At 38.3% G+C, this 24,926-nt stretch overlaps 1 protein-coding gene across 1 annotated transcript in view; it reads right to left on the bottom strand.

The window, feature by feature from the left end:
- Window positions 1-7,729: 7,729 nt before the first annotated feature.
- The window catches only part of DCAF7 (DDB1 and CUL4 associated factor 7), a 34,820-nt gene continuing 17,623 nt past the window's right edge, over window positions 7,730-24,926 (bottom strand). The window contains exons 2-7 of the mRNA XM_027872848.1: window positions 21,584-21,742; window positions 20,291-20,402; window positions 17,213-17,331; window positions 11,945-12,154; window positions 10,234-10,351; window positions 7,730-8,386 (exon numbers count right to left, since the gene is read on the bottom strand). Coding sequence (XP_027728649.1) covers window positions 8,214-8,386; window positions 10,234-10,351; window positions 11,945-12,154; window positions 17,213-17,331; window positions 20,291-20,402; window positions 21,584-21,742 — 891 coding nt within the window. The 3' untranslated portion in view covers window positions 7,730-8,213. The remainder of the gene's footprint in view (window positions 8,387-10,233; window positions 10,352-11,944; window positions 12,155-17,212; window positions 17,332-20,290; window positions 20,403-21,583; window positions 21,743-24,926) is intronic.

Genomic DNA, 24,926 nt, shown 5'->3' with positions numbered 1-24,926 from the left:
TTCAGCAATGCTTTCCAGCTCCATCTTTCAGAGAGTGAGGCATTTTTATTTAAGGTACATAAAGTTAATTTATATTTGTACTGGGACAGTTGTAGTCACGGCAGGGAAAGTGAGATGTGAGCATAAAGATGTAGATATTGTCACAGATAAAGTAAGATGGACTGCCCATGATCAGAAAATGGCTTTTCCCCCCTATGTTAACATTTTGTTTTCAACTGTATTAGCGCCAATAGCCAAAATTCTATGCATATCAGAAAAGAAATATCCTACTCTTCCTTAAAATCACAGTCTAGCAACATTTATCTTCTATTTATTTATTTATTTTTTTGCTTAGGCAGTTGGGGTTAAGTGACTTGCCCAAGGTCACACAGCTAGTAAGTGTGAAGTGTTTGGTCTGAGGCTGGATTTGAACTCAGGTCCTCCTGACTTCAGGGCCAGTACTTTATCCACCGCGCCACCTACCTGCCCCATCTAGCAACATTTAGATGACCACGTGCATACCTCAAGAAAAACAGGAAGAAGTCAAAGAAGGCCCATCAAGGGACATCATCATCAAATAGGATAAAGAGAAATTAACTTGAAAGGGCAGTCTCCAGAGGAGTTCCCAGGAATCTATGTTTGGCTCTATCTTGTTTAACAGTTTCACCAAAGGCTTAAATAAAGGCATGGCTTATCATATTTACAGATGAAATAAAGCTGGTAAGTATAGTTAACACCCTGGATGCCAAGGGTCATGATTTAAAAAGTCCTCGACCAACCAGAATGTTGGGCCAGATCTAATAACATGAAACTCAACAGGGATAAATGTAAAGTCTTACATTGAGTTTTAAATTTTCACTTTTGCCAGGGTGGTAGCACACACCTTTAAATCCCTTCTTCTGGAGGAGACTGAGGCTGGTGGATCACTTGAGTTCCGGAGTTCTGCGATGTGGTGGGGTAAAAATCAAGTGAATATCTGAATTAAGTCCAGCACCTATATAGTGAGTTCCTAGAAGCAGGGAGCCACCAGGCTGCCTATGCAAAGGCTCAAGTTAAAAACAGCAGGTCAAAAGCACTCATGCCAATCAGTTGTGAGCTGCCCTCAGGGCAAGCTGGGGCAAGGCAAGAAGACCTAGTTTCCAAAAAAAAAAAAAAAAAAAATCACTTCAAGTACAAAATAGGTAAGGCATAATTAGGTAGAAATATATAAGACAAAGATCTGTAGGGGCAGCTAGATGGCACAGTTGGATAGAGCACCAGCCCTGAAGTCAGGAGGACCTGAGTTCAAATCCGGCCTCAGACCAAATACTTGACACTTACTAGCTGTCTGACCCTGGACAAGTCACTTAACCCCAATTGTCTCACAAAAAAACAAAACAAACAAACAAAAAAAAGATTTGTGGTTTTAGTGGACTACAAGCTTGGTATGTATTAACAGTGCGATATGGCAACTAATCTTGTGCTGCATTGAGAGGCACAGTTTCTAGGAATAAGGAGTTATGGTCACCCCCACCCCCACCCCCGACAAGTCTAGCACTTGATAAAGGTGGTTTGGAAAGCGGAGGTCCTCTTCTGGATTTGTAATTCCTGATTACATCACTATATCCAATCTATTAGAGCAGATTACTGCCAGGTCTAGAAGACTGAGACCTAATCTCAACTTTTCCCCTCAGACTAAGGCTTCATGAGTTAGTTATCTCCCAAAGAATGGCTTTGGTGTCAAAGAAAGAGAGCTTGAATGCAGGTATGAATTGATCACAAGAAGAAATACAATTAATCTACAAATGTTCAAGTTTTATCACAAAGTATGAAAGGCAGATAATACTGTACTTCTTACAGAAGTGGCTGAAACTCAGAAGAAAAAGGTCAGAAATCTGATAACCTACTGAAGATACAGAAAATTATAAAGTATTATATAAAGTATAAAGAGGTGTAACACTGCAACGTAAGGTACCTTCAAAACTGACTAAAATGCATGGAATTTCAGTAATGTGGTTCCATTGTGGAGTGTTAAAATTGGTCATCACAAAATCCTGTATCTGATCAATTCCTGTAAAAAAATGTCTTGATAAGTGAACATTATGGGGGAGATGGAGCAAGCTTCCTTTCTACCTGACCACAGGGTGCCACAAAGACTACAGCTACAGTTTAAGCTGTAAAATATAAATAAGTACATAAAAAAAATATGCAGACACACTAGACGAAAAGCGAAACAAGTCCAGTTGCTATTGCTAAGCCCACTTCCGAGAACAAGAAATCTCCATTTTCTGCGTAGAGGTTTGTACAGTCATGCTACAAATTCACACTCTGGGATAATGGAAAGGGTCATCTCACAAAAGGGTTATATGGTTATATGGCAGAAAAGAATACAAGGAAACCAAAGTAAATGTCTCCTTGACTAAAATAACTCAAGAGCTTCAGCTCAACAAGTTTAATTAATATACTATACAATGCAAGGAACTCAAGTAGAAAAATTTCTTTTAAATAATGTATCATGAGTTCATATTCACCAGATTTTCCCAAAGGACATTCTATTCATCACTTCTATATTGCCCACTATGACAGCCTTTCTCTTTGTTTTTTAGTGTCTTCTCATTCTGGTGTTCTGCATTAGTCTAAGTCTCTCCCTCTGTCTCTCGGAGGGCACCTGTATGGTTCCTTACTTAAACATCATGCCCAGGAAGCAATCTAAAGGCCCTTAATCCCAACCTTTGTGGCTGCAATACCCTACTGAAGCCCAGCATCAAACTTTATAGCAGCTAGGGGAAAAGGGAAAGGGAACATATAGGGATAGAGAGAGGTTCATCAAGCACAGGATATCATTGTGCTATTTTCACTGCAGAAAGACAATTTCGACTGGTCAAAGTCAGCCAAGGAGATACCTGGCAAGGGAAGGCAAACGGCTTCCTGTATTTCACTGACTATTGCTCTAAACAGGCTTTCTCCCAGGGAAGTCTACTTTAAGTACACACCCCATTAACATCCCCCTCCTCGCCAATACTGCATTCAATGCAGAGAAAATTAGCTCTGCTTTCTAAAACTTTCTCCAAAGGTCCTTCAAAACAGACATTCCTCGAAAAAGATGCCAGATGCTATACTTTCAAAATAACAGGGCAGAAGACTAAAGGGGTAGTGGTATTAGACTGGTCCCTCCAGTGTGTGCTTAACACTACAATATCCACTCATTAATTTATCTCTTCCCAGACAACAAGGAAGAAGTTACCAAGAGAACACAGAAATTCAAAGTTTAAGTTAAAATAAAGAAGATCCTAGAGAAGGAAACTGTATACATGTACAGGGAAGGGTTGACAGGAGAAGGGGTAAAAAGAAAGAAGTAAGAGATAAATTATGCAGCAGTGCACAATGTTTCCTCTCCATGATGGAGGGAATCCATGGTTTGGGGAAAGGTACATAGAAGTTTACCCACTAAATGTCATCTCTAAGTTAGTATATTCTACTCAAAGGCAAGGCTTTCAAGAGCTAAAGGTCAATGAAAACTGACTAGAACAGCAGGAGTGGAGTACCCATCACCTCCATCTAGAGAATTTAAAAAAAACAAACCTGAAAATTGGTCCATTCTAGTTATTTTTTCTCTTAAATTCCCCTCATAGCAATATAACATACACATGTATTCTGGTAATCTCTAATACTCTGAAGACCCCTTACAATAATTAAAACCACCACCACAATTTCTGGGACTCTTCTACTCTGTTCTTTTCCAAGGTTTGTTCCCAAACCTTCTGAAAGCTAAGAATTTAATGGAAAAAACTGCCACCAAGACAACACATATTACCCCTTTAAGCCCTATGCTTGAAGGAAAGTTACTTTGAGTATAAGTGATCAGATTCTCTACCTAATTTCTAAACTTGTAGAAACACTCAAAAGCCTTGAAGGATTTGTGTTTGTTTCTATTCATTACCTGCTTCTCTGGCCAGATCTAAAACTTTGCTCAGTAACAGATCAGGAACAACATAAAAAAAGCTCAGCCCAGAGTTGATTTCATTCCTCACCATAATAATCCAGAAGAAATAGACTTCAGACAAGAGTCATTTATGGGAGAAGCTAACAGGTGACCTGAAGCATGGAGCATTCCAACTGGAAATCATTCCCCAGAAGGATTGCTTTCTTTGTTGACCTAACAACATATTTCAAAATTGGGTGGGCCCAAAGCTAACTAGCTCATTTTTCCTGGTTGAAAACTATCAAATTGTGTGGCCAAATGAAGTCAATATGAATTTGCTTATTTTGATACTGCAGAAGGCCAATCTTTCTTATTGTCCTTCCGAAGAACAAAACATTGGCCTAGTCCTGTTCAAAGAGCATGTTAACTAAAAAATAAGAAATAGTATTTCTACTGCTAAGGTCAGAGGTTATAAAAAAAATCCTAGGTTTTATTAGCAATAGCATCAGATCTGGTAAACTTAGAGCAAATATATATGTTTTGAGACTACAATGAGTACAACAGGGGAATATAAAATCTAGGTGGAAGTACAGTAAAAAACTGAACATGTAAGAATGCAAACCTACTGAGTTGAACTAATTTGAAGCCACGGAGCTGTTATAAAATAAATTCTGTGGTTTCCGTTATACAGATACATAAAGGGGTGGGGAAAAAAATCAGCCGTTGAAGGAAAGGTCCAACTTTATTGAGTTAGGAGGAAAAGAGAGGATAAGATATAATTGAGGGTGTCACTGAATACACATAGATGGAAGATGTCCAACTAAAAAGACCACTAGGAGCCAATGATTTTGGGGTGGGGTGCAGCCTCAGATGAAAAGTTTTAAATTCTAACTGCAAAGTCAAAGCAAATTTCTGGAGGCCAGAAAGAGCAAAGCCATCTGCCTAGTTACAGTATCTGTTATTTATATCTTTCCCAGGTAGTTTAATATTGGCTGCTGTTAAGAGTTCTTTGGGAAGTCTGATAGAAGACATTATAAAAACACAATTAATAGGCTGTATGGAAAAGGTTGCTTAGACTCTAGCAAAAATTGCATCACTACTGTTACAGGAAAGTTTGGTTGACTTACTGGCTGATAACTGCTTCATAGAATCTAATAAAGGGACTGAGATGATGCACAGGTAGTGTGATGAAACTTTTTAGTCTGTACCAGGTTCTAATAACTGAAATTAATCTACACTAGGGATATACAGCTTTTAGGTAAACAGTGGCTTTCCACACCGCCAAAAATAAATGAAACAAAAATAGTGCTTTAAGGTCTACCCTCCCTGGCAAAAAGTCTATAGACATTTAGATTCTGCTTATTTGGAAAAAATAAGATGTTTTCATTACATACAGGGTGTTCCAAAAGTCTTCATGCGTTTTTAAGCTACTAAAGCTTTTTAAATTAACTAAGTCTTTTGCGATACCATATGTTTTGGGAATAGGAGAGAAAGGATAGAAAAAGGGAGAAGAAAAGTGTTCTTTCAAACAGGAGGGAAGGAAGTCAGACCTGAGAGAGGCCTGTTTGTAAGGCTACGAGAGACTCCCAATAACAGCCAAATGGTGATATACTGGAGCAAGAAGGAACTCTGGGAGGTGTAGAAAAAGTGGGCCACATGGTAGGAAGACTGGAAGGACAGCAAAAATTGAATGATGAATATTCTAGGTTAGAGCAAGAATGAGTGTGGAGGACAAAATATCAATAAAAAAAATTCTTGATTTAAAAAGTTTAACTACCTTTGTTCAAATATATTCCTTGTTATTAATTTTTAACCTATGTTTCTTTTAGCTTCTAGTTACCACCAAAGTTTTCATCAGTAATTCTAGGTATAAGTTGAGGTAGGATAAGGAATCTTAATCCAGAGCTCAGCTAAAGCCAGGTACCTTTTTCCCTTGTTTTTAGCACAATCATGCAACAGACACCTACAATATTGGGTTCCATTTTAGTCACATTCCCATTGGAAGGTAGTGACTACCTCCAAGACTGGACAACACAAAGCAACCAACATCAGTCAGGATTCAAGGTCTTAAGTAAAACCTGACTTCTTCATCATCATTAAAAAATTACAATTTATGTGTAAGGAGGATTTTGGAAAGAATTGTTTACCCCAAACTCACAGATGATCTGAACACAAACCTAGGAATAAATGTGGAAAAGAATTTTATGTACAAAGAACCACAAAGTCAGAAATTAAATATGACTTTAGGAAGAGTAGTACTGTACAATACCCAGAACTCAAAGGAATCTTCCTTTTAACAAGTCTATCTGTAATAAAGAAAACTAACTATGCTCTTCACATCACATATATAACTCCCTCTAAATAAGAAGGTTCTATCAAGACTCTCTAAGTGTCCTATAGAGGAAAGTAAGCTGTTTAATTTCTCAGCAGCAAATGATGACAGAATAGCAGGAGTGGATGACAACTCAAAAGTTCAAATATTGACTGCTATTTCCAGATAGCGATCTGTAGGTTAACTCCTCTAACTCTTATCTGAAGCTCTCCAAAAACCCTATAAACAAATCTATCCCCAGGAATCATCCAACAGTAGAGTCCCATATAATCCTCATTCTGGGGTACAAATAATGACTACAAACCAATACTTGCAGCTTACAAACCATAATACTTCCCAGATGTTCATCAGGGTTGGGGAGGATATTTATGGATAAGACTCTTTTAAATAGTCACTTTCGATATGTTTAATAGGAATGTATATGTAGAGCCTATATCAGACTGCATGCCGTCTTGGGGAGAGAGGGGGAGAAAATTTAAAACTCAAAAGCTTATGGAAGTGATTGTTGAAAACGAAAAATAAATTAGTTAATTAAAAAAATTGTCACTTTCTTAGTGAATTGGGATTTTAAGTGTGCAGTGGACTAATTAGGTTATCTCTTATAGGGGACCTTATTCATGGATTGAAGTGCAGGACCATGGTTATTCTCATGAAGGAACTTCATCTCCTGTAGGATTCAATCTCCAAAGCTGCCAACACACCATATTATATGCCACATTAAATCAAACAAAAAGAAACAATTAAGTCTGATTTAGAGATTATTTTTGCCAATCAGGACAGAAAATGGAAAGCTTTGGGGTATGTGTCCTGGCAGGAAACAACATTATGACACTATTGGAATTCAGTGAAATTTTCCAAACTGGAAATCTACCCCGAACTTAGTTTTCCTTTGTTGTTGTTGTTGCTTTACTGACATTCCCCTGAGAGCAGAGGTGTGAAACACACAGCCTGCGGCCTAGATGCCCCAAACTAGATTAAAATGTAATTGGGAAATATTTAACCAAACAAATAAAAATACAATAAAACACAGATAACATCACATTTTAAAACTAAGTCCATATGCTGCCCTCAGGGATCCTTATGCAGAGATTAGTGGTCTTCATTTCTATTTAAGTTTGACACCACAGCTTTACAGGATGGGCTCCGGCCAGACAATCAATTTGCCTAAGCCCTAGTACCATTTCTTTAAGTACCAGGTAAGAGATCATGAAAGCAGTACTTCAATTTGCAACATAAAACCTCACATAATCTTCTTTGGAAGCAGGGATCCCTGGCTTAGACAGAGCCAAGTTAAGACAAAAGTTGTGACAACTGAGATAAACAAGTTCGTTCAGGCCAGATTCATATAGCTCAGGAAATGACCCAACAAAGCATGGAAGCTGCCCAATGAGCTCAAAGCAGACCAGGCCCAGTTGGGGACCCTGGAAGGCACAGGGCAGAGGAGAAACAGAAGGGACTCAATAACAAAGGAAGAATTAGGAAGAGAAAATTCATTTCATAAAAACTCAGTCAACAGATTAAAAAAAATACAAACTTGAAATGTATTAAAGACAGCAAATGACAAAAGGAGAGACTCCTTCAAAATTTGATATTTTCTTTCCATTTAAGAGCTAACAAGTGAACTGGATTTGCTGCCTCAGGCAGCTGACAGATACAGATATATGCAGTAGATTAACACAAACACAGCTAGTGCTTATAATGCTCATTAACACAACAGCTGACAAACAAATATACAGAAATTTTTAATTGAGAAAACAAGGGAGAATAGGGGAGAAGAAGAAACCCAACCTCAGAGGCCAAGGAGGCTCCACACATCACTGTGTTCTGAGTCCAGCACAGGCAACGGGGAGACTGGCAAGAAACTCCTAGAGCAGCTTCTGGGAACAGTGGATGCAAAGCAACAAAAGACATACTGGCCACTGGAAACTTGTTCTTACTTTGGGGATAGGGATGGGGCAGAAAACATAGCCCCTGCCTCTTCGGCATGGACTCCCAACAGCATTAAACTCTCAGTATCTCCAGACAGTTGTTGTAGCAGATGGCTATCCAGTCAGGCTGAGTTGATGCCCACTGTACATTGTTGATTTCACCTTCTGCCGTGTAGGCTAAGATAGGGTCCTCAATGGCTCGGGGCATTTGCTGGATATCCCAGATGAGAGCCTGATGGTCATCCGCTAAGACAAGTAAAAACAATAAATTGGGTCAAAACTCAGGCAAGACACAAAGATATTACAGCCATCGTTTCCCAAGGAATTAGAATGGGCTCCTCCCAGACCAATTTCAGGAACTCAAGGCAAAGACATTAGTATCAAGCTCCTTCTCAGAAAACACCTGTGGACTTCAGAACTACTGGCCTCCTAAGTTTCACCAGAGCATACCAGATTGGGAAACCCTTTTTAGACCCAAGGGTGACCTAAGAAAACTCTAACTAAAACTTTAAATAAAGTGCTAAACTGTGGGTAATACTGAACTTTGTACTGAGGCAGCAAGTATGACAGATCTACCTCTTGACTTTGAGTGTAAGAAAAATCTGAGGGCTCTAAAAAATAATAAAGTTGGATTTTTTGCACCCTGAAGTAAGAATACCAGGACAGAGCACTAAATATTTCCCTAAGTCAAGCAAACTGTCTAATATTCTCATTTCACTGAAGGACCACACTGTCTGACAAATTGCTCAAAGGGGAAAAGGCCCAAAGATTTTCCAGAGAAAAGCACCCTTCCCAGTCCCAGTAAAGAAGAGACATTCCTTGGGACCTTTTATTCTCCAAGAGTACTCTCTACCTCCCTACCTCATTCCAATTTTTAAAAAAAGATAGAATTACTGAAGGCAACTTGAAACATTTGCTACCTAACTTTGAAATCAAAAGTTAAAACACAAATCCTATAGAGGCAGCAAATAAATTGCTCCTAAGGATGTAAATGAAAAGATGACTGAAAGGCAGTCAAATTCTAAGAAAATGAAAAACCCAGTAACAGTTCTGGAGAACAGATAAAGAAAAATATTTTCCTTCCCTCAATATGAAGGCAAGAGTCCACTAGGGCAGTCTGTTTTCTACATTGTCAGAAACAGTCACTATATCAGGTATTTTTGCTTACTTGTTTTCTTTGGGTTCAATCTGGCAGAGGGAGTATTTCTGGAAATGAATGATATAAAAACAAATGGCAGCAATACATTTCAATTGCTGCTATGTCCTGTATGGCTCACATAAATATGAACTATTATTCTCTTAGAAGCAATGTAATAGAGGGGGACAAAGCTTAATGAACTTTCACATTGTTGAAAATTCCACATAGAACATCACAGTGACATCTTTTACTTGGTAATTGAAGTGATGAGCTCACTACTACTGATGAGGAGAAACTATGCCAGAAAGGAAAACGACGGACAAACAAAATTCTGAAGTTGAAACTCTTGAATTCTGGAGCCAATATTTCCCCCAAAGGTAAGTTAACAAGTTAGCATTTTTAAAGGGGTAATCCTTCTGGCTTGGTAAATACCAAAGTAAGAAGTAGAAACTACATTCTACTACCCATCTAAGTCTATTCTGGGCCACAATTAATATTCAGAGCTCCACAATGGGTCAAACCTAACAGAAATACGTTAGTTTGGTAGGGTCCCAAGTTAGTTCTTACATAGCCCCAAAGGAACCTCTGTCCTACTCGGACAGATATAAATGCCCAGGACAAACTACTTGCTACTTGTGTGGAGTTGGGCAAGTGACCAAACCTTTCTGTGCCTCAGTTTCCTAAACTACCAAATAAGAGTGCTAGACTAGATGCCCCTGAAGTCTCTATCAATTCTAAATCTATGTTCTTATATGCTGAAATGATCCACTCTAATTCTAAGACTGAAAAGAAGGCTTAGTCCCATTTTACAAGTGTGAGGAAAGTCCTGGTTAAGTTACTTTATATAACTTAAGTAACTGAAACTCACTGTTTTATTCAGATAAATTACAGTTCCAAGGGAAAGAAAGACAGAAACTCTCCCTCCCCCCATCTTGCTTTCTCTCCACACGCTTACCTGCAGTACAGATGTGGCAAGATGAATGTGGGGCCCAGGCAATGCCATTGACACATGCTCGGTGGTTGTTTAACCTGGCAACAGGAGTGCATGGAACTCGTACATCCAAAATTACCACCTGTAGAAAAGGGTAAATAAATGATAGCATTAACTTCAGTGTGAGGAAGAAATGATACAGAATACAAAAGGAAACATTTCTTTTTAAAACATCTTTTCTACATTTGGGGGGGGCAATTAGGGTTAAGTGACTTGCCCAGGATCACACAGCTACTAAGTGTCAAGCGTCTGAGGCTGCATTTGAACTCAGGTCCTCCGGACTCTAAGGCCGGAGATCTATCCACTGCACTATCTAGCTGGCCCTCATATTTTTCCATATATATTTAAAAGATACTAGGTGTTTATGGGCTTCTAACCACTTAAAAAGGCTTCCACAAAGCATTCCTGGCTGGAACAAGTGAAGAAGCACTGAGCAAGGGCAACAAGCACCATACAGACAGTTCTCATTTCATGTAAATTCACATTTTGCAAATTCAACTTTATGTAAAGAATTCAGAAAGAAACTCTCATTCAAAAAAAAAAACTACATTATCTTCACCTTACAGTGCTGTGCTCTCTCTCTCTGTTCCTGCCCCTCAGCTGAGTGCTCCATGGCCTCCCACCACCCCACCAAAGAAACAAAACAAAGCAAAAAAAACAAACTTCCAAGTGAAAGCAGAACAAACGCATGGAGAGACTGACACTAATTGGGACCTTGGTTTGAGACCTTCAGTAGAGAGAGAGGAGACCTTTGCTCCACTGCGCTCACCTGCCCAAGTGTCTGGCCTCTGTGTGTCAGTATATGCTTGGTACCATGTGTCCACTCCTGGCCTCTGCATGTTGCCCATCTTTCCTGTCTGTGTCCATTTTTGGTTCCCATGTATCTGCCCCCCGTGTATTCTTCTCAGTTCCAGAAAGGTTCCCATGTGGCTGGCCCCAGCCCTTGTCTCCTGCTCTTGCTTCTCTGTTCCTGGCCCCCAACATGTCCATGAACTGTGTACCAGCCCCCTCCCTCTCTCCATGGGCATGAGACCCCCCTTCACCCTCTACATACACGGGCAAATTCATATTACATAAAAATCGTTTTATGTAGGGGTCTGCAGAACAGTCCACTTCTAAATGTACAAGTGCAGGGAATTTGCTGTTACACACCCCATTTAGTTGCCTATAATAGGAATTATGTGCATACTTAAGAGCTTAAGATACCAAAGCGTTGGTTTTTGCCAAAGGAGTCAAGAAAAGGAGTCAAAATTTTCACTTGCATTTAGACAATATGGAAGAAAACGGAAATCCTTTCTGTGGTGACATTAACATTATGCTATACACAGTTGTTACTGCTTTATCTCATCTCTACCTGTAACTCATTTCTTTTTCAAAGGATAGGATGCAGAAAGGAAGGGTCATGTCTATTTCAGCTGGGTAAACAGAGAAGAAGGTCCCTGGATTAAAAAAAAAAAAAAAGAAAGAAAGAAAGAAAGAAAAATCTTTCCCAAATGACCACAAGCATCCTTATCAGAATTATAGGAGGACAAGAAAAAGGGTTTTTCTGGCTGTAATTTCCAGTCCACAAAACAAGGTGCAATGAGTTATTCTGAGTAGAAGATAAACTGAATTAGTGAGGCAGAATTTCTGCCAACTTAACAGACTAAATAAGTTCTCACAAGGAAGAACTCACCTCCATTCCATCCATGGCCATTGTGGCTAGATAGTTAGGGTCTTGCTTGTTCCAGCAGAGACGTAGCAGGGGGTGATGCTGTGGATCTTCATAAATGATAGTACTGTGTTCCAGGTGGCGGAGATCAAACATCCGCACAGAACCATCTGCACCCACTGAAGCAAACATGTCCCTGCCGCCCCCGGCCCGACTAAATGCAATGTCATAGACCTGCTCAGAGATAAGAAAAAACTGTCAGAATCAAGACTAGCTCTCTTTTTCTTCCAGCAGGGAAATCTATAATCTCCAGGTCATCCAAGTACCAGTGGACCAACTCTGCTAGACTTGTGGCACAACAGAGGTAAATACTATGTAAATGTAGAGTGTGAAATAAGCTCTCCTGCTGTATGAGACACAAAGCCTAAGACTAATGACAGTCTACAGGTCACAGACCACTCCACCAGCACTTTCCTCCCTACCTCACCCCCCAACTAATTTATGTAGCATAAATATTTTAAGCGTTATTCTTCATACTTGGAACATAGTGGAATCCAAGGCATATAACCAGATTCTGCCTTGCTATTAGATTAACAAGCTTATACTACCTGAGTACTATAATCCCTTAATGGGTTTCACTTGTTTGGGTTCAGAAAAATAGTCCCAGGGAATCCATGACTAAAATATGAGTAACAATATTAATATTAAGGATCACAGAATGAGACGGAGATGTAGTAGTCTCATCAGCTTAACAGCAGAAAAACTGAAAAAAAAAAAAAAAAAAAAAAAGAGTAATGAAGACTAATAACTATCCAAATTCTGTTGTGAAATCTCTAATAAAGAATCATTAATATGGAGGTGAAAGAAGCACATTTAAATCGTCATTATACTTGTAAATGCGTTTAAGAGTTTCAAATTCTCCTATGACACAGAATCCTTTATTTTATATTATGTCCATTATTCTTATTGTATGCTTATTCCACTTCCCTGAAGGTGGAGGGGATGGGGAGCACTTGAATGATATCCTTAGAAAACATCAGGAAGTCAGAAGCATTGGTAAACTGAGCCAGGAAAAGCTTTATCAGTCTTTGGCTCAACACTTAATAGTCATCTCTGCCATGTATGTGAGCTGAGAGATGGGAGTGGTCTCTAAGACCAGGAATTAGGAAATTAGTGGGTGGCCCAAAAGAGAGCGAATAAGGAATTTGAAATAAGAAGAAACAAAGAGTCTTCTTATGGCTATTTAGTAGAGCTGATGTGATGCACATAGACCAACGGTAAAAGGTTGCGACTCACCACAGAGGCCACACAGCCACTTGAGGGAAAAAAGCCAAGATGCTAACTTAGAACAATGTATGAAGAAGTTTAGCTTTGCCAAAGAGCAAAACTGACCTGAATAAGTAGATAATGAATGTGATTCAGACAAACCAAAAAAGAAAGTAAGACAAGCATAAAACAAAGGTTAAAAAATTCAGGCACCCTAAGTCATGGATAACCCCAGAAAAGCGTGAATGTACATCCAAAGTTAGTAAAGGATGGCCTAAAGTTCAGGACAGTAATCTTTGGGAACATATTAGGCAGTGTCATAATTAAGGAAGTCAAGAGGAGAATAAGCAAAGCCACGGAAGATGAGGAGTTACAGTACAGCCTGAAGCCACAATGTGGGGAGCTCACATCTTTAAGTTAAAATTAGGAAACAGATACTGAGAGGAACTGAGGATGCTACCATATCTGCAAATAGGCTCTGGGATGAAATGAGGATACCACCTGATCTGAAATTTCAGTTGGTGCTAACCTAAATTATCTCTGACTAAAAGTTTTCAGATCCTTTCATTCCAACCAGACAGAAATAAGGAATCAGATCTTTGACACTGCATTAATCACACAGATCTTTAGCTAGATCACATGTTCTTAACCTTTTCTGGTGTCATAACAGCTAGCATTTATATAATACTTTAAGATTTCCAAGTGTTTTACCAATATTGTCTCATTTTATCCTTCCAACAACTCTGAAGTAGGTGCTATTATTATCCCCATCATACAGATGAGAAAACTAGAGTGAACAAGACATTAAGTGCTTTGCCCAGGGTCACACAGCTAGTAAATGTCTGAGGCTGGATTTGAACTCAGATTTTCCTGACTCCACATCCTGTGCTCTATCCACTACACCACCTAGTTGCTATGGACCATTCTGTTAGTCTGGTGAACCCATGGACTCTTCAGCATAATGTTATTACATGCATAAAGTAAAATATACAGTACAAAGGAAATCACTTTTACTGAAATACAGTTATCAACATATTTTAAAAATCAGCTTATGGGCTCCAGGTTAAGAACTCCTGGGCTAGCTGTTAAAGATAGGACTAGGGATAAGGATTGGACTTGTAATTCATTGATATGGAGGCGTTCTACGTGAGGAAATTCCCTCAACAAATGCAGGTTGGCAACTTCTCTATCTTAGAAAATTGCCAAGGGCACTGAGAAGTTAAGTGACTTGCCCAGAATCACAGTCAGTGACAGAGATAGGACTTGAACCTGGGTCTCCTGAACTCTGAGGAGCCCACTATTCACTTTCTCACATTTGTTTCAGATGTTAAAAGTTAGGGATCATAAATGTGCATTCTATAAATTAGTTCATGTCTCTGTTTTTGTATATATGTGGTTTTTTTTTGTTTGCTTTGCCTTCACTTCCTAGTTTAATACTTCTGAAAAAACTTTTGTCTCAGCTCCATAAAAAGGAAAACATTGATTTTACAACAATTTAGTCAGGACTGAGGTCATGGGATTCAGTGCACCACTAAAAGTTTGAAGTAGATGTGAAGGAAGCAAAGCAGTTTCAGAGTCTGTGGAAAGCTAGAGAAGTCAAGATGTTAACAGAACAAAGAACTAGAAGGGAAGTCTAGGAAAGAGCATGGAACAAAAAGCAGAGGAGGGAGGAGATCAAAAATGCAACACTGAGTACAACTACATCACACAATAGAAGAAGAAACAGACAGTCATATTCTATAATGTTAGGGGAAGAGTAATAGCTCAGGAAATAATAAAATCAGACATCAATTATGAGAACTGCACAATAACTGAAATGTTTGTTAATGCTAACAGCTCCCTATCTGGATAAAATACATTAACTACCAGGAGAACACAAACTCAGAAGCTCTAGATCTTGACACTTGACCGTGTTCCTCCCAAGTGTTAGCCTAAGGCCAAGGGGAAGAGAAGCTTCGTCGGCTGTAAGTTACTTCAAGGCTGCGTTTCACCACAGTCACAAGAGAAGATATTCTAGTACAGGGTTTCCATCAATCTTTATGACTTTAGCTGGGAAGCACTTTGACAAAAATCTAATTGGCAAAAAAGACCTAAAACAAGACAGGAAGAGACCAAAGTTTCCCTGATTTTAACATGGGGGAAAAATAATAACCCAAAGTTACCAGGAGGCTCAGATCAATTTCCTCAGAGCAGCTATTCTCTAGTTTAGCTTCTTCTAGGTCAGCAAATGTCTGCAGAGATCACTGCAGGTTATTGCTACATGATCAAGACAAAGAAATCTTGAGGCCCAGAAGCTCCTCTTCAGTCTTCTCAGCTACGCAGACATCATTCATTGTTTAAATCTGGGTAACCTGATGACAACTGAGTCATCTTATGACAAAAATCTTACTATTAGAAATTAGAGAGAGAGATGGGCAGGGTAAAGACCAATGGCTTTGAAATCAAAAGACTTCCAGCTCAACCACTTACATGGCCTCAGGTAAGTCACATCACCTTTGTGAGCCTCTCATTTCCTCATTTATAAAATGAGGGGGACAAGCTGCTGATCTCTAAGATCCCTTCCAACTCTTTAGACTAACTGGAGAAATATGAAAGGCTGGATTTTTATTAGTAGCCTAGTAGCCAACAACCTAAAGTCTCTGCTCTGAGATTTAAAGCTTAGCTCTTTAGAAGAGACATTTAATACCATCTTCTGGCAGCTTAAGATAAAGTGAGAAAGAAGAGCAATTGCTGTACAAGGAAATCAGAGTAGGCAAGTAAGCAGTCACAAGAGTAAACATTTAAGATAAGCCTCCAAACTAACCCAGAAAAATGCTTGGATTTCTACAATTACTTCTGTCAAAAAGAGTTATCCCTGTCTCTACTCATACTGATACAGAAATGTCAAAATGGATTAGTCTGAACAGGAATAACAATAGCTATTAAGCAAACAAAAGATCTATAAAAACTTATCTAGAAGGGGAAAAAAAGCAATGGTTAAGGCTGGTCTGCCAAAAAATTATTTTTTGTCCAAATGCCAGGCTTCATTAAGTTGATTATTTCTATACCAAAGTTACTGAAGAATGATGCTTACAATAAGGTAATAATGTTTTAGTTACAAGAGGTCCTAATCAGACTTTAACATAGCACACACACACACACAAAAAAAAAAAGCCTGTCTCAAAAATGTTACAACTTCTTGCTTAAAGCAACTACTTCAAAAGTTGTAGTTTTTTTGGTTAATATGTTCAAGAAATATATCTGTGGGACATAGTGCCAAGTCCCCTCAACCTAGGACTACAAAAATGGAGGCTAGGGGAGCACAAATGAGCACTTTCTTGTAATTTACTACAAAAGAGGTCAAAGTGAAGGAATAATGCTGGGGATAAGATGTTACTCTATGCAGTAATGGGGAGAGGAAAGAGAAAAGGGATATGCTCACCATATTCAATAAAGTGTTTCTCCAGTTTAAATTACATGAGTTTTTGGTTGGTATACATATTTATATTTTTCATTAAATTTTTTTCAAATACTTTTTCAAAATATATTTTGATTCACCATCAAGGTCAAAAATTGATAAAGTATGCCCAGTCCCTGCATCAGCTTTCCTATGGCCCGTGAGCGAAGAATGGTTTTTACATTTTTTTTTTTTAGGCAACTGGGGTTAAGTGACTTGCCCAGGGTCACACAACTAATAAGTGTGAAGTGTCTGAGGCTGGATTTGAACTCAGGTCCTCCTGACTCCAGGACCGGTGCTCTAGCCACTGTGCCACCTAGCTGCCCCATTTTTAAATAAAGTTTTATTATATTTTAAAATGTAAAAACCATTCTTAGCTCTCAGGTTATACAAAAAAGGGAAGGCCCTGATCAAAAGCAACAAAACATTGAATCTTTTTAAAAATGGTGTGTTATTTTCAATTTAATCAATGTAATCAAATTAATTATAATTCCCACAAGCTATAAAACAGATAATGGAAGAAGTCTGACATGTACAACAAAGCAAATACAAAGCTATAGAGAAAAAAGAAAAAGAAAGACAGTTATCACCTCTTTATCATGTGCTATCAGCTGAGTCTTCACATGGCCAGATACTAGATTCACTCTCCCTAGAACCTGACCAGTCTCCAGACCCCAGATAGTGCAGGTTGTATCAATGCTTGAGGTACCTGAAACAACCAATATAAATCAGCTACTACAAGTGAGACTATTTCATTCTGAGTTTTCTTTTCTTTATCTGATTAACCTTGTAACAGCACTCTTTCAAATATTTCTTGAGCTCCTCCTCAGTATAAATTACTATGCTAGGCACCAAGAGGGATAAAGTATAATACAGTACATGATAAAAATATTAACTCATTATTTATATAGCACTTTAAAAGTTTGCGAAACACTTTCCTCACAACCACCCTATAAAATATTGCAAGTATTTTTGGACCAGACCTGTGAATTCATTGGCATAAGGAACTTCCAGTGAAAAGAAACCCTCTAACGATATAGATAAAACTGCTACATTATCCCTAGCAGCTAGGTGGGTGGTATAATAAACAGAGTGTTGGACCTAAAGTCAGGAAGACCTGAGTTCAAATGTCACCTCATAAAGTTACTAGCTGTGTGATCCTGCGCAAGTCACTTAACTTCTTCCTGCCTCAGTGTCCTCAACTCTAAAATACAGTTAATAATGTCACCTACTTCAAAAGGTTGTTGTGATGATCAAATAAGAAAATACAGCACAGTGTCTAACACACAGGAGACATTTAATGTTCTTTTCCTCCCTACTCCAACTACTTTTATAGAGAAGGAAACTAAAGCACAAAATGGTTAAATTAATTGATGAAGTAAAATGATTAGCATGTAGTCCCTGTATTCAATGACTTTAGAACCTAGTCAAAAAGATGAGACAAAACGTAAACACCTGAAAAACAATAAGGGGTCAAACAATATAATCCTGTATCTTAGCTGCTCATCCTCACATAGCTATATTGTAAAGCACTTAGCAGGGTGCCTGGCACACAGGTGGTTATAGGTGCTTTCCCTCCCTGCTACTGAGATGCATCTCAGGCCCACAGTTAGAAAGAGGTTTGGGGGAGGGAGGGGGAGAAAAATTTAAAACTCAAAAGCTTATGGCAGTGATTGTTGATAAATCAAAATAAATTAATTTTTTTTAAAAAAAAAAATTCAAAATAGTATAGAAAGCAAATGCCACTTATTGGAAGATATTCACTGGAATTTGCTTTTCCAATTGATCTGATCTACTGTTCCCTTTGGATTATCTATGGGAAAAAAGTGAAGTGGATTAATAATATGGATAGTACTGTATGTATCAGAACAATGTACACCTAACTTAAGAGAAGTAATTTTGTAAGGATTCTAGTATATTAATTGTTAAAATAAATGATACTAATCATAAAAAAAAAGGAAACTGAGGCTCATACAGGCAAAGTGACTTACCCAAGGTCACATAGCTAGTAAGTGGCCACTTACCATCAACTCCATGTCCTCAGTTCTTTTTTGCTATTTGAACTTCCCACTGAACTTGAGTGAAGCAAGAAACATGGTATAAATTTATTTTTTCAAATATTGAAGGATGAGAAAAAAATAGTGGTACCTAGATACAGTATGCTGTTTACACCATTGCACTTAAGATTCCTGAAGGAGCCATTTGTAGCAAATGACAGTTGGTTTGGGAATACAAGTGAATCTTGATTTTCTTGAACTAATAGAAAGTGGGAAATATGTGGAGTTAGGTGACAACTAGTCCAGTCATCGCCCAACTGTGTTCCACTGAAGCCATATGTTCTATGCCTTGCATTTCAGGGTTCCCTGAGGACATACTGAGGCTGGCAATAATTTTGCCTCTGAAATGTTGAGTATGAATTTTTTGAAGAAAAATATTCATAGTATTGATCATTTTTCAGGATGAAAATGCCCTTAATTTTCTTGACCCATTCTCATCTTCCCATCTTTATTCCAAGGGTTTTCATAAACTATTAAGCTGAAAAGGAATTTAAGAATCATCTAAGTGTAGTTTCCTTTTTTAGGAAACTGAGTCAAAGAGAAGAAAACAATTTTCCTAGGTTACTATAATCAGTACCAGGACTGGAATTCAAACTCAGATCTTTATACTCCAAATACAGTTTATCATGTCACAGCTGTCTCTCAGGTATCAATATCCCCATTTTGTAGATGAGGAAATTGAGGCTCAGAAAAGTTAAGTGTGTGACCAAAGTCACATGACTAATAAGTGACAGAACCACAGCCCAAATTCAGGACTTCTGATGCTGAGTGCTGTTCTTTTTCTACTATTGCATACTAGTTTTGGAATGCCTATATAGTAATGGAAAGAAAATGGGCCTTGGAGCCAGGAGTGACCAGAGATGGCATCTTGCCTGTGCTACTAACTAGCTTATGTCCTTAGACAAGGTGTTCAACTTCTCTACTCAATAATAATATCTGCCTCTCAAGGATCACAGATTTTTGTTGTTGAGTCATTTCAGTTGTGTCCAACTCTGTGGGACCCCATTTGAGATGTTCTTGGAAGAGATACTGCAGAGGCCTGCCATTTTCTTCTCCAGCTCATTTTACAGATGAAGAAACTGAGGCCAATAGGGTTAAATGACTTGCCCAGGGTCACACAGCTAGGAAGCGTCTGAGGCCACATTTGAACTCAGGGAAATGAGTCTTCCTGATTCCAGCCCTCCACCCCCAACACACTCACCCTCTCTCAGGGGAAGTGAACAGTATGACTTGGAGAGATCAGGGGATATCTTTATGGAGGAGTCGTGGCTTGAGCTGGACCTTAAAGACTGGATCAAACATGGGGAGGTCGAAGGGCAGGCCGACGACAAATGTAGGGGACAGTAATGACACAGGTTGGCCTAGAGCAGAGAGTTCATGGAAGTTAGCTGCTGGCTAAGGTGGTGGGACAGATTATAGATGGCCTTGAAAGCCAGGCTGAGAACTTTGGATTTAATGGGGATAGAAATAATCATTGTCATTGTCATCGTTGTTGTCATCATCATCATTTAAAAAAAAAAAGAAATGAAGAAAGAGGCTTGGTTTTTACAATTCAGAACACAAATTCTTCCTTTTCCGGTCACACGTGCTGTAACATCTTACTTCTCTTACCTAAGAGATAAGGATCTACCTCATTCCAGTCAAAGGAGGTCAAGGGAGCACAGAAGTCAGAGTTCTTGTTATTGTTTAGCAAACACTCTAGTCTGGTCTCTGTTTCACCAACCTGCAGGCAACAATAAAAATTGCTAATAATAACCATTCACAGCGTCACTTAACAGATGTGTTCATTTTTTAAATTAAATTTTTTTCAAATGAAAATTTACCTCTCCTTCCCACTTTTGTTTCCCCACCCCCACTAAGACAGCAAGAAAAACAAAAACCCTGTTACAAGTCATACATAGTCAAACAAAACAAATTTCTACTTTGGTCATGTCAAAAACAAAGAAAGAGAAAAAATGTCTCAATCTGCACTGTGAGCCTACCACTTCTGTATCAGGAAATGGGGAAACATGATTTCCCAAGTCCTCTGGAATCATGGTGGGTCGCATGGTGTTAATCAGAGTTGCTAACTCTGTCAAAGCTATTTGTCTTTACAATATTTTTGTTATTCACAGAGTTCTATAAACCTTATATCTCACTAATAAACAATATGGAAAAAATAATTACGTCAAAGAAGGTGGCAATAAAACCCAAAGCTCCCAAGTCTCTTTCCAAAAAAGTTCCTCTTTCTCAATTTCTCTAATGACTACTTAATCTTTTAAAATCCTGTCCCCAATCTTCTCTAGAGTAAGAGGTGAAAAGATCTTCCCATAATCTCAAAGCCAAAAAATTCTGCTTCCATCTTGACTACTTAGTTGCCCTCTCTGCTATTCTGATGGCACAAGCTCTTCTATGCTGTGTATATACAGACATAGTATTTTGTTTAACTTACTAAAAAAACAATTTGGTTGTAAAGAGAATAAAGGGCTCTAGACACACATACATATATTGAAGATTTTAACTCAGTAACTGTCATTTTTATATAAGGTTACCTAAACTTGTATTTTCACAGCTGCAGAAAACCAACACTTCTGAGAATGGAGTCTGAGTTGCTTAAATCTCCATGCCTTGGTTATTTTTACCCTAAGTCATATTACGTGAACGGAGAGTCTTTATCTCTGTTCACACGAACACTAGGAAAGCTACATAAAGACTTAGATAGTACTAGAAATACATGAGTAAAATAAACATAAAATAAACCTTTAAGTTGAATTTTGAAACTTCCTGGGCTAGAGAAACTAAGTTATCCATTTATTCTAGGTTATTCTGACAAAGAAAACTAACTTCCCTCCCAGTCTCATGTCTCTGGGAAACCATGTTGCTATAATGTCCAGGAGGCTAGCTGTTAATCAATACTATACTCACCCTCCACACACGGAGATAGTCACCACTGGTTGCCAACAGATCTGGGTAGACTCCCTTTGTGTCAGGAATCCACATCAGCTTTGTAGTAGGGTAAGGATGGTCAAAAGTATTTCTGCAAATAAATTCGGAACTCTCCTCATCTAAACCTACAAGCTGGACCTGGAATACACAAAATTTGAGTAATATGATAATGTATTTGAGTAACAAAATAATGTTGGGATTTTTTTCCCCATGAACTAACCAGCCAGATGATGGTAGAGTACTGATATAACAAAGGTCCTGATAACCTTACTACTGAGACTTGCAGAGAAAGTTATCTTGGTTATACAGTTATCTATATAGTTTTCTTTAAAAATGGAGGTTTCTTTAAAAATGGAGCTTTTTATACAACATTTGATGCAAAGATAAACATTCATTCCATTTAAAGTTGAAAATGGACAGTGAGGATAACAAAGGAGAAACTTCCCTCTGGTTTTGGCTCCACACTTTTCCTTGGAATGGATTTTGGTCACCACCCATTTACATGCTTTGCTATCAATTACTAAACTGGCTAAGAGGATTCTGCTACTTTGAACTGCCAAGAAACTGCCAAGACCCCGTCCAATGGAATGGTGGTAATTCTTAGTAAGCAGCTATTATGAGACTGTAAGTCCTTACTCTGCAAATATAAGATTTTTATAAACTAACTTTCCTTTCTTCCCTCTACTTCTCTTATGAGACTTAAGCCAGAAAAGCATTGCTCTTTCTCCCCATTTCTAATTTTGTATTCATTTGATAAGCCCAGGCTATTATTGAGTTCTTACAGTGAGAGGGAATAGGAATGGGGATACAAAGATGTCTAAGAACCAGTTCCTGCCCTCAAAGAGTTTATAATATAATTGAAAAGAAATAACAGAGTTAAATTAAATAATGATAAAGCATTTAGAGCACAGTTCAATAAAAAAGAAGAGTTGTCACATGGAACAATATAGGCTTGACTGTCAAATGAACTGTACAAATGATAAATGCTATAGCAGTGAGTTTCAAGGAGACAGAGGTAGTCACTTTAGAGTGGGTGATCAAGAAGAGTGTAATTATTTCTTGATTCTTTAGATTGTAGAAAGACTTCACAGGTCATTTAGCTCAATACCCCTGCTCCTCCCCCCATTTAAAGATGAAGAAATTGAGGCTCAGAGAGGAAAAGTGATTTGGCTAAGATTAAGCAGGGAGTAATGTAACATAGCTTGGGTTTAAACTCAATTCCTAATGCCAAAATTAACTGTTCTCTCTATTATACTATGCTGCCCTGAAGGAAGTATGATTTGGATAGGGAGACATAAAAAAAGGTTTGGAAAGTAGGTGAACAACATATACAAAAGTAGATATGAGAAAATGCAAGGCGTACTGAAGGTGAATAAACCTGTCTGGGAGAAGTTTCATGTAAGATATACAGCTGGATAGGCAGGCTGTAGTGAGATTGTAGAGGGCCTTGAATGCCAGGCTAAGGAGTCTGGACTTTACCTAGAGTCAAGTTAAATCAACAAGCATTTATATTAAGTGCCCACTATGTGCCAAGCACTATGAAACCACTGAAGATTATTTTAACCTCCAAGTGTTATGACTAAAGAGAGGTTTTGGGGATATTATTCTGCAGTGGCAGAATGAACTGGAGAGGGAAACAATGAAGAATAACAAAGCATTTAGACTATTTTAACAGTTCAGAAATAAGGCACGAAAATAAAGAGATAATGAAAAAGAAAAATTGACATGATCTGATAAACCAAATTGGTACCCTTTGCAATATAACAGGAAGAAATTCATACCTAATACAGGGAAAACTAAAGATGAAACGGGAGAAGTGGGAAGCAAGGGCTCAGGCACAGCAGGAGCAAAAGGACTCAGCTGGTCCTCAGACACACATTTAACGGACACACAAGCTTCTAGCACTAAGTTACAAGTTGGCACCAGTACAAAGAGAAGAATTGGGGGGGGGGGTTAATAAAGCAAATGCTCTATTCCAGCAAATATTTTTTTAAAAATCAATTTCAACAAGGACTAGTTTCTTAGCTGCTAATATCACAGAGATCTTAGCTCCCCATTTGTCAATAGCTCCCTCATTTCAAATTCCTTAGTCTGGCATTCAAGGTTTTCCACAAATAATCTCGGACTTATCTCCCACTTCTGCTTCAGTCAAATTGATCCTTTAAGCGACCCCCAAGAGGGTTCTCCCTTTCACCATCTCACCATATTTTCACGATTATAGTGCCTGAACCTACCTAAATTCTACTCATCCCTTAAGTCTAAGCAGCTGTACTCATCCAGCTCAAGTGTAACCTTTTCTATTTAAATATTCCAAGAATATGACAGCAAATAACTCTCCCTACTGAATCCATAATACTGAAATATACCAATCATTTGGTAATTAATTATATACTACTTTGTGAAGTCTCTTATGGTCATTTTCCTCCTACATTTGTGACCTGTCTTCCTAACTTTATTATACTCTCCTTGAGAGGAATGAAAACATTTTCTTTTGGTTTTGTTTTGTTTTGCACCTAGCAAGTACCCTGTAAATATCTGTTATTTTATATTTGGAAAAGTTCTCTAGGCATTTAAGCTGCTTCAGTTGAAGAGAATTAATTGCTTCACTTACTAGATAATTTAAGAACTAAGACATCCTTCAAGTTGTAAAAGACTGAGGAAATTAGAGTTTCAAGTGGTAATATCACCATGTAGAGCTTAAATATTCCACCTGGATTTACTGCCTTTATCGAAATTTTCTTTACAAATGTTGACTTAAAGTGGCCTAAGATTGACTGGTTTACACTTTTAGTTCCTCCTATTCATTTGTCAGGTAGCCAGTTTTTTATTTGGTACCTACACAGTAAGGAATGGTTTAAAAAAAAAAAAAAAAGGACATCTTTTTTGTTTGTTTGTTTTTGCTGGGCAATGGGGTTAAGTGACTTGCCCAGGGTCACACTGCTAGTGAGTGTTATGTGTTCGAGGCCAAATCTGAACTCAGGTCCTCCTGACTCCAGGGTCGGCACTCTATCCACTGCGCCACCTAGCTGCCCCCCAAAAAAGGACATGTTGAGACAAGGCAACGAGAGCCACATGGCAGTTCCTAAGATATTTGGGAATGAGTGAGATTGGTGAAGACCTCTCATAAAATCTAAACTTAAATGAGTAAAATAAGATAAAGACTCCTAATAATATATGTGTAGGCAGGTCAGGAAGCTTGTAAATAGAGCAGATAAATATGTTCAAACTGTTGCAAAGACAAGTATAACTGCAAATTGTTCCAGGAACTGAAATGAACAAACAGGATGTACCAAGATGATACCTGAAGGAGGGGAAGGCAGGT

This window comes from Vombatus ursinus, unplaced genomic scaffold, assembly GCF_900497805.2.
Source record: "Vombatus ursinus unplaced genomic scaffold, bare-nosed wombat genome assembly UNPS02014801.1, whole genome shotgun sequence".
Classification (NCBI taxonomy): Eukaryota; Metazoa; Chordata; class Mammalia; order Diprotodontia; family Vombatidae; genus Vombatus; species Vombatus ursinus.
The sequence above is the reverse complement of the archived record's forward strand: the minus strand, read 5'-3'. Positions and strand labels throughout refer to the sequence as shown.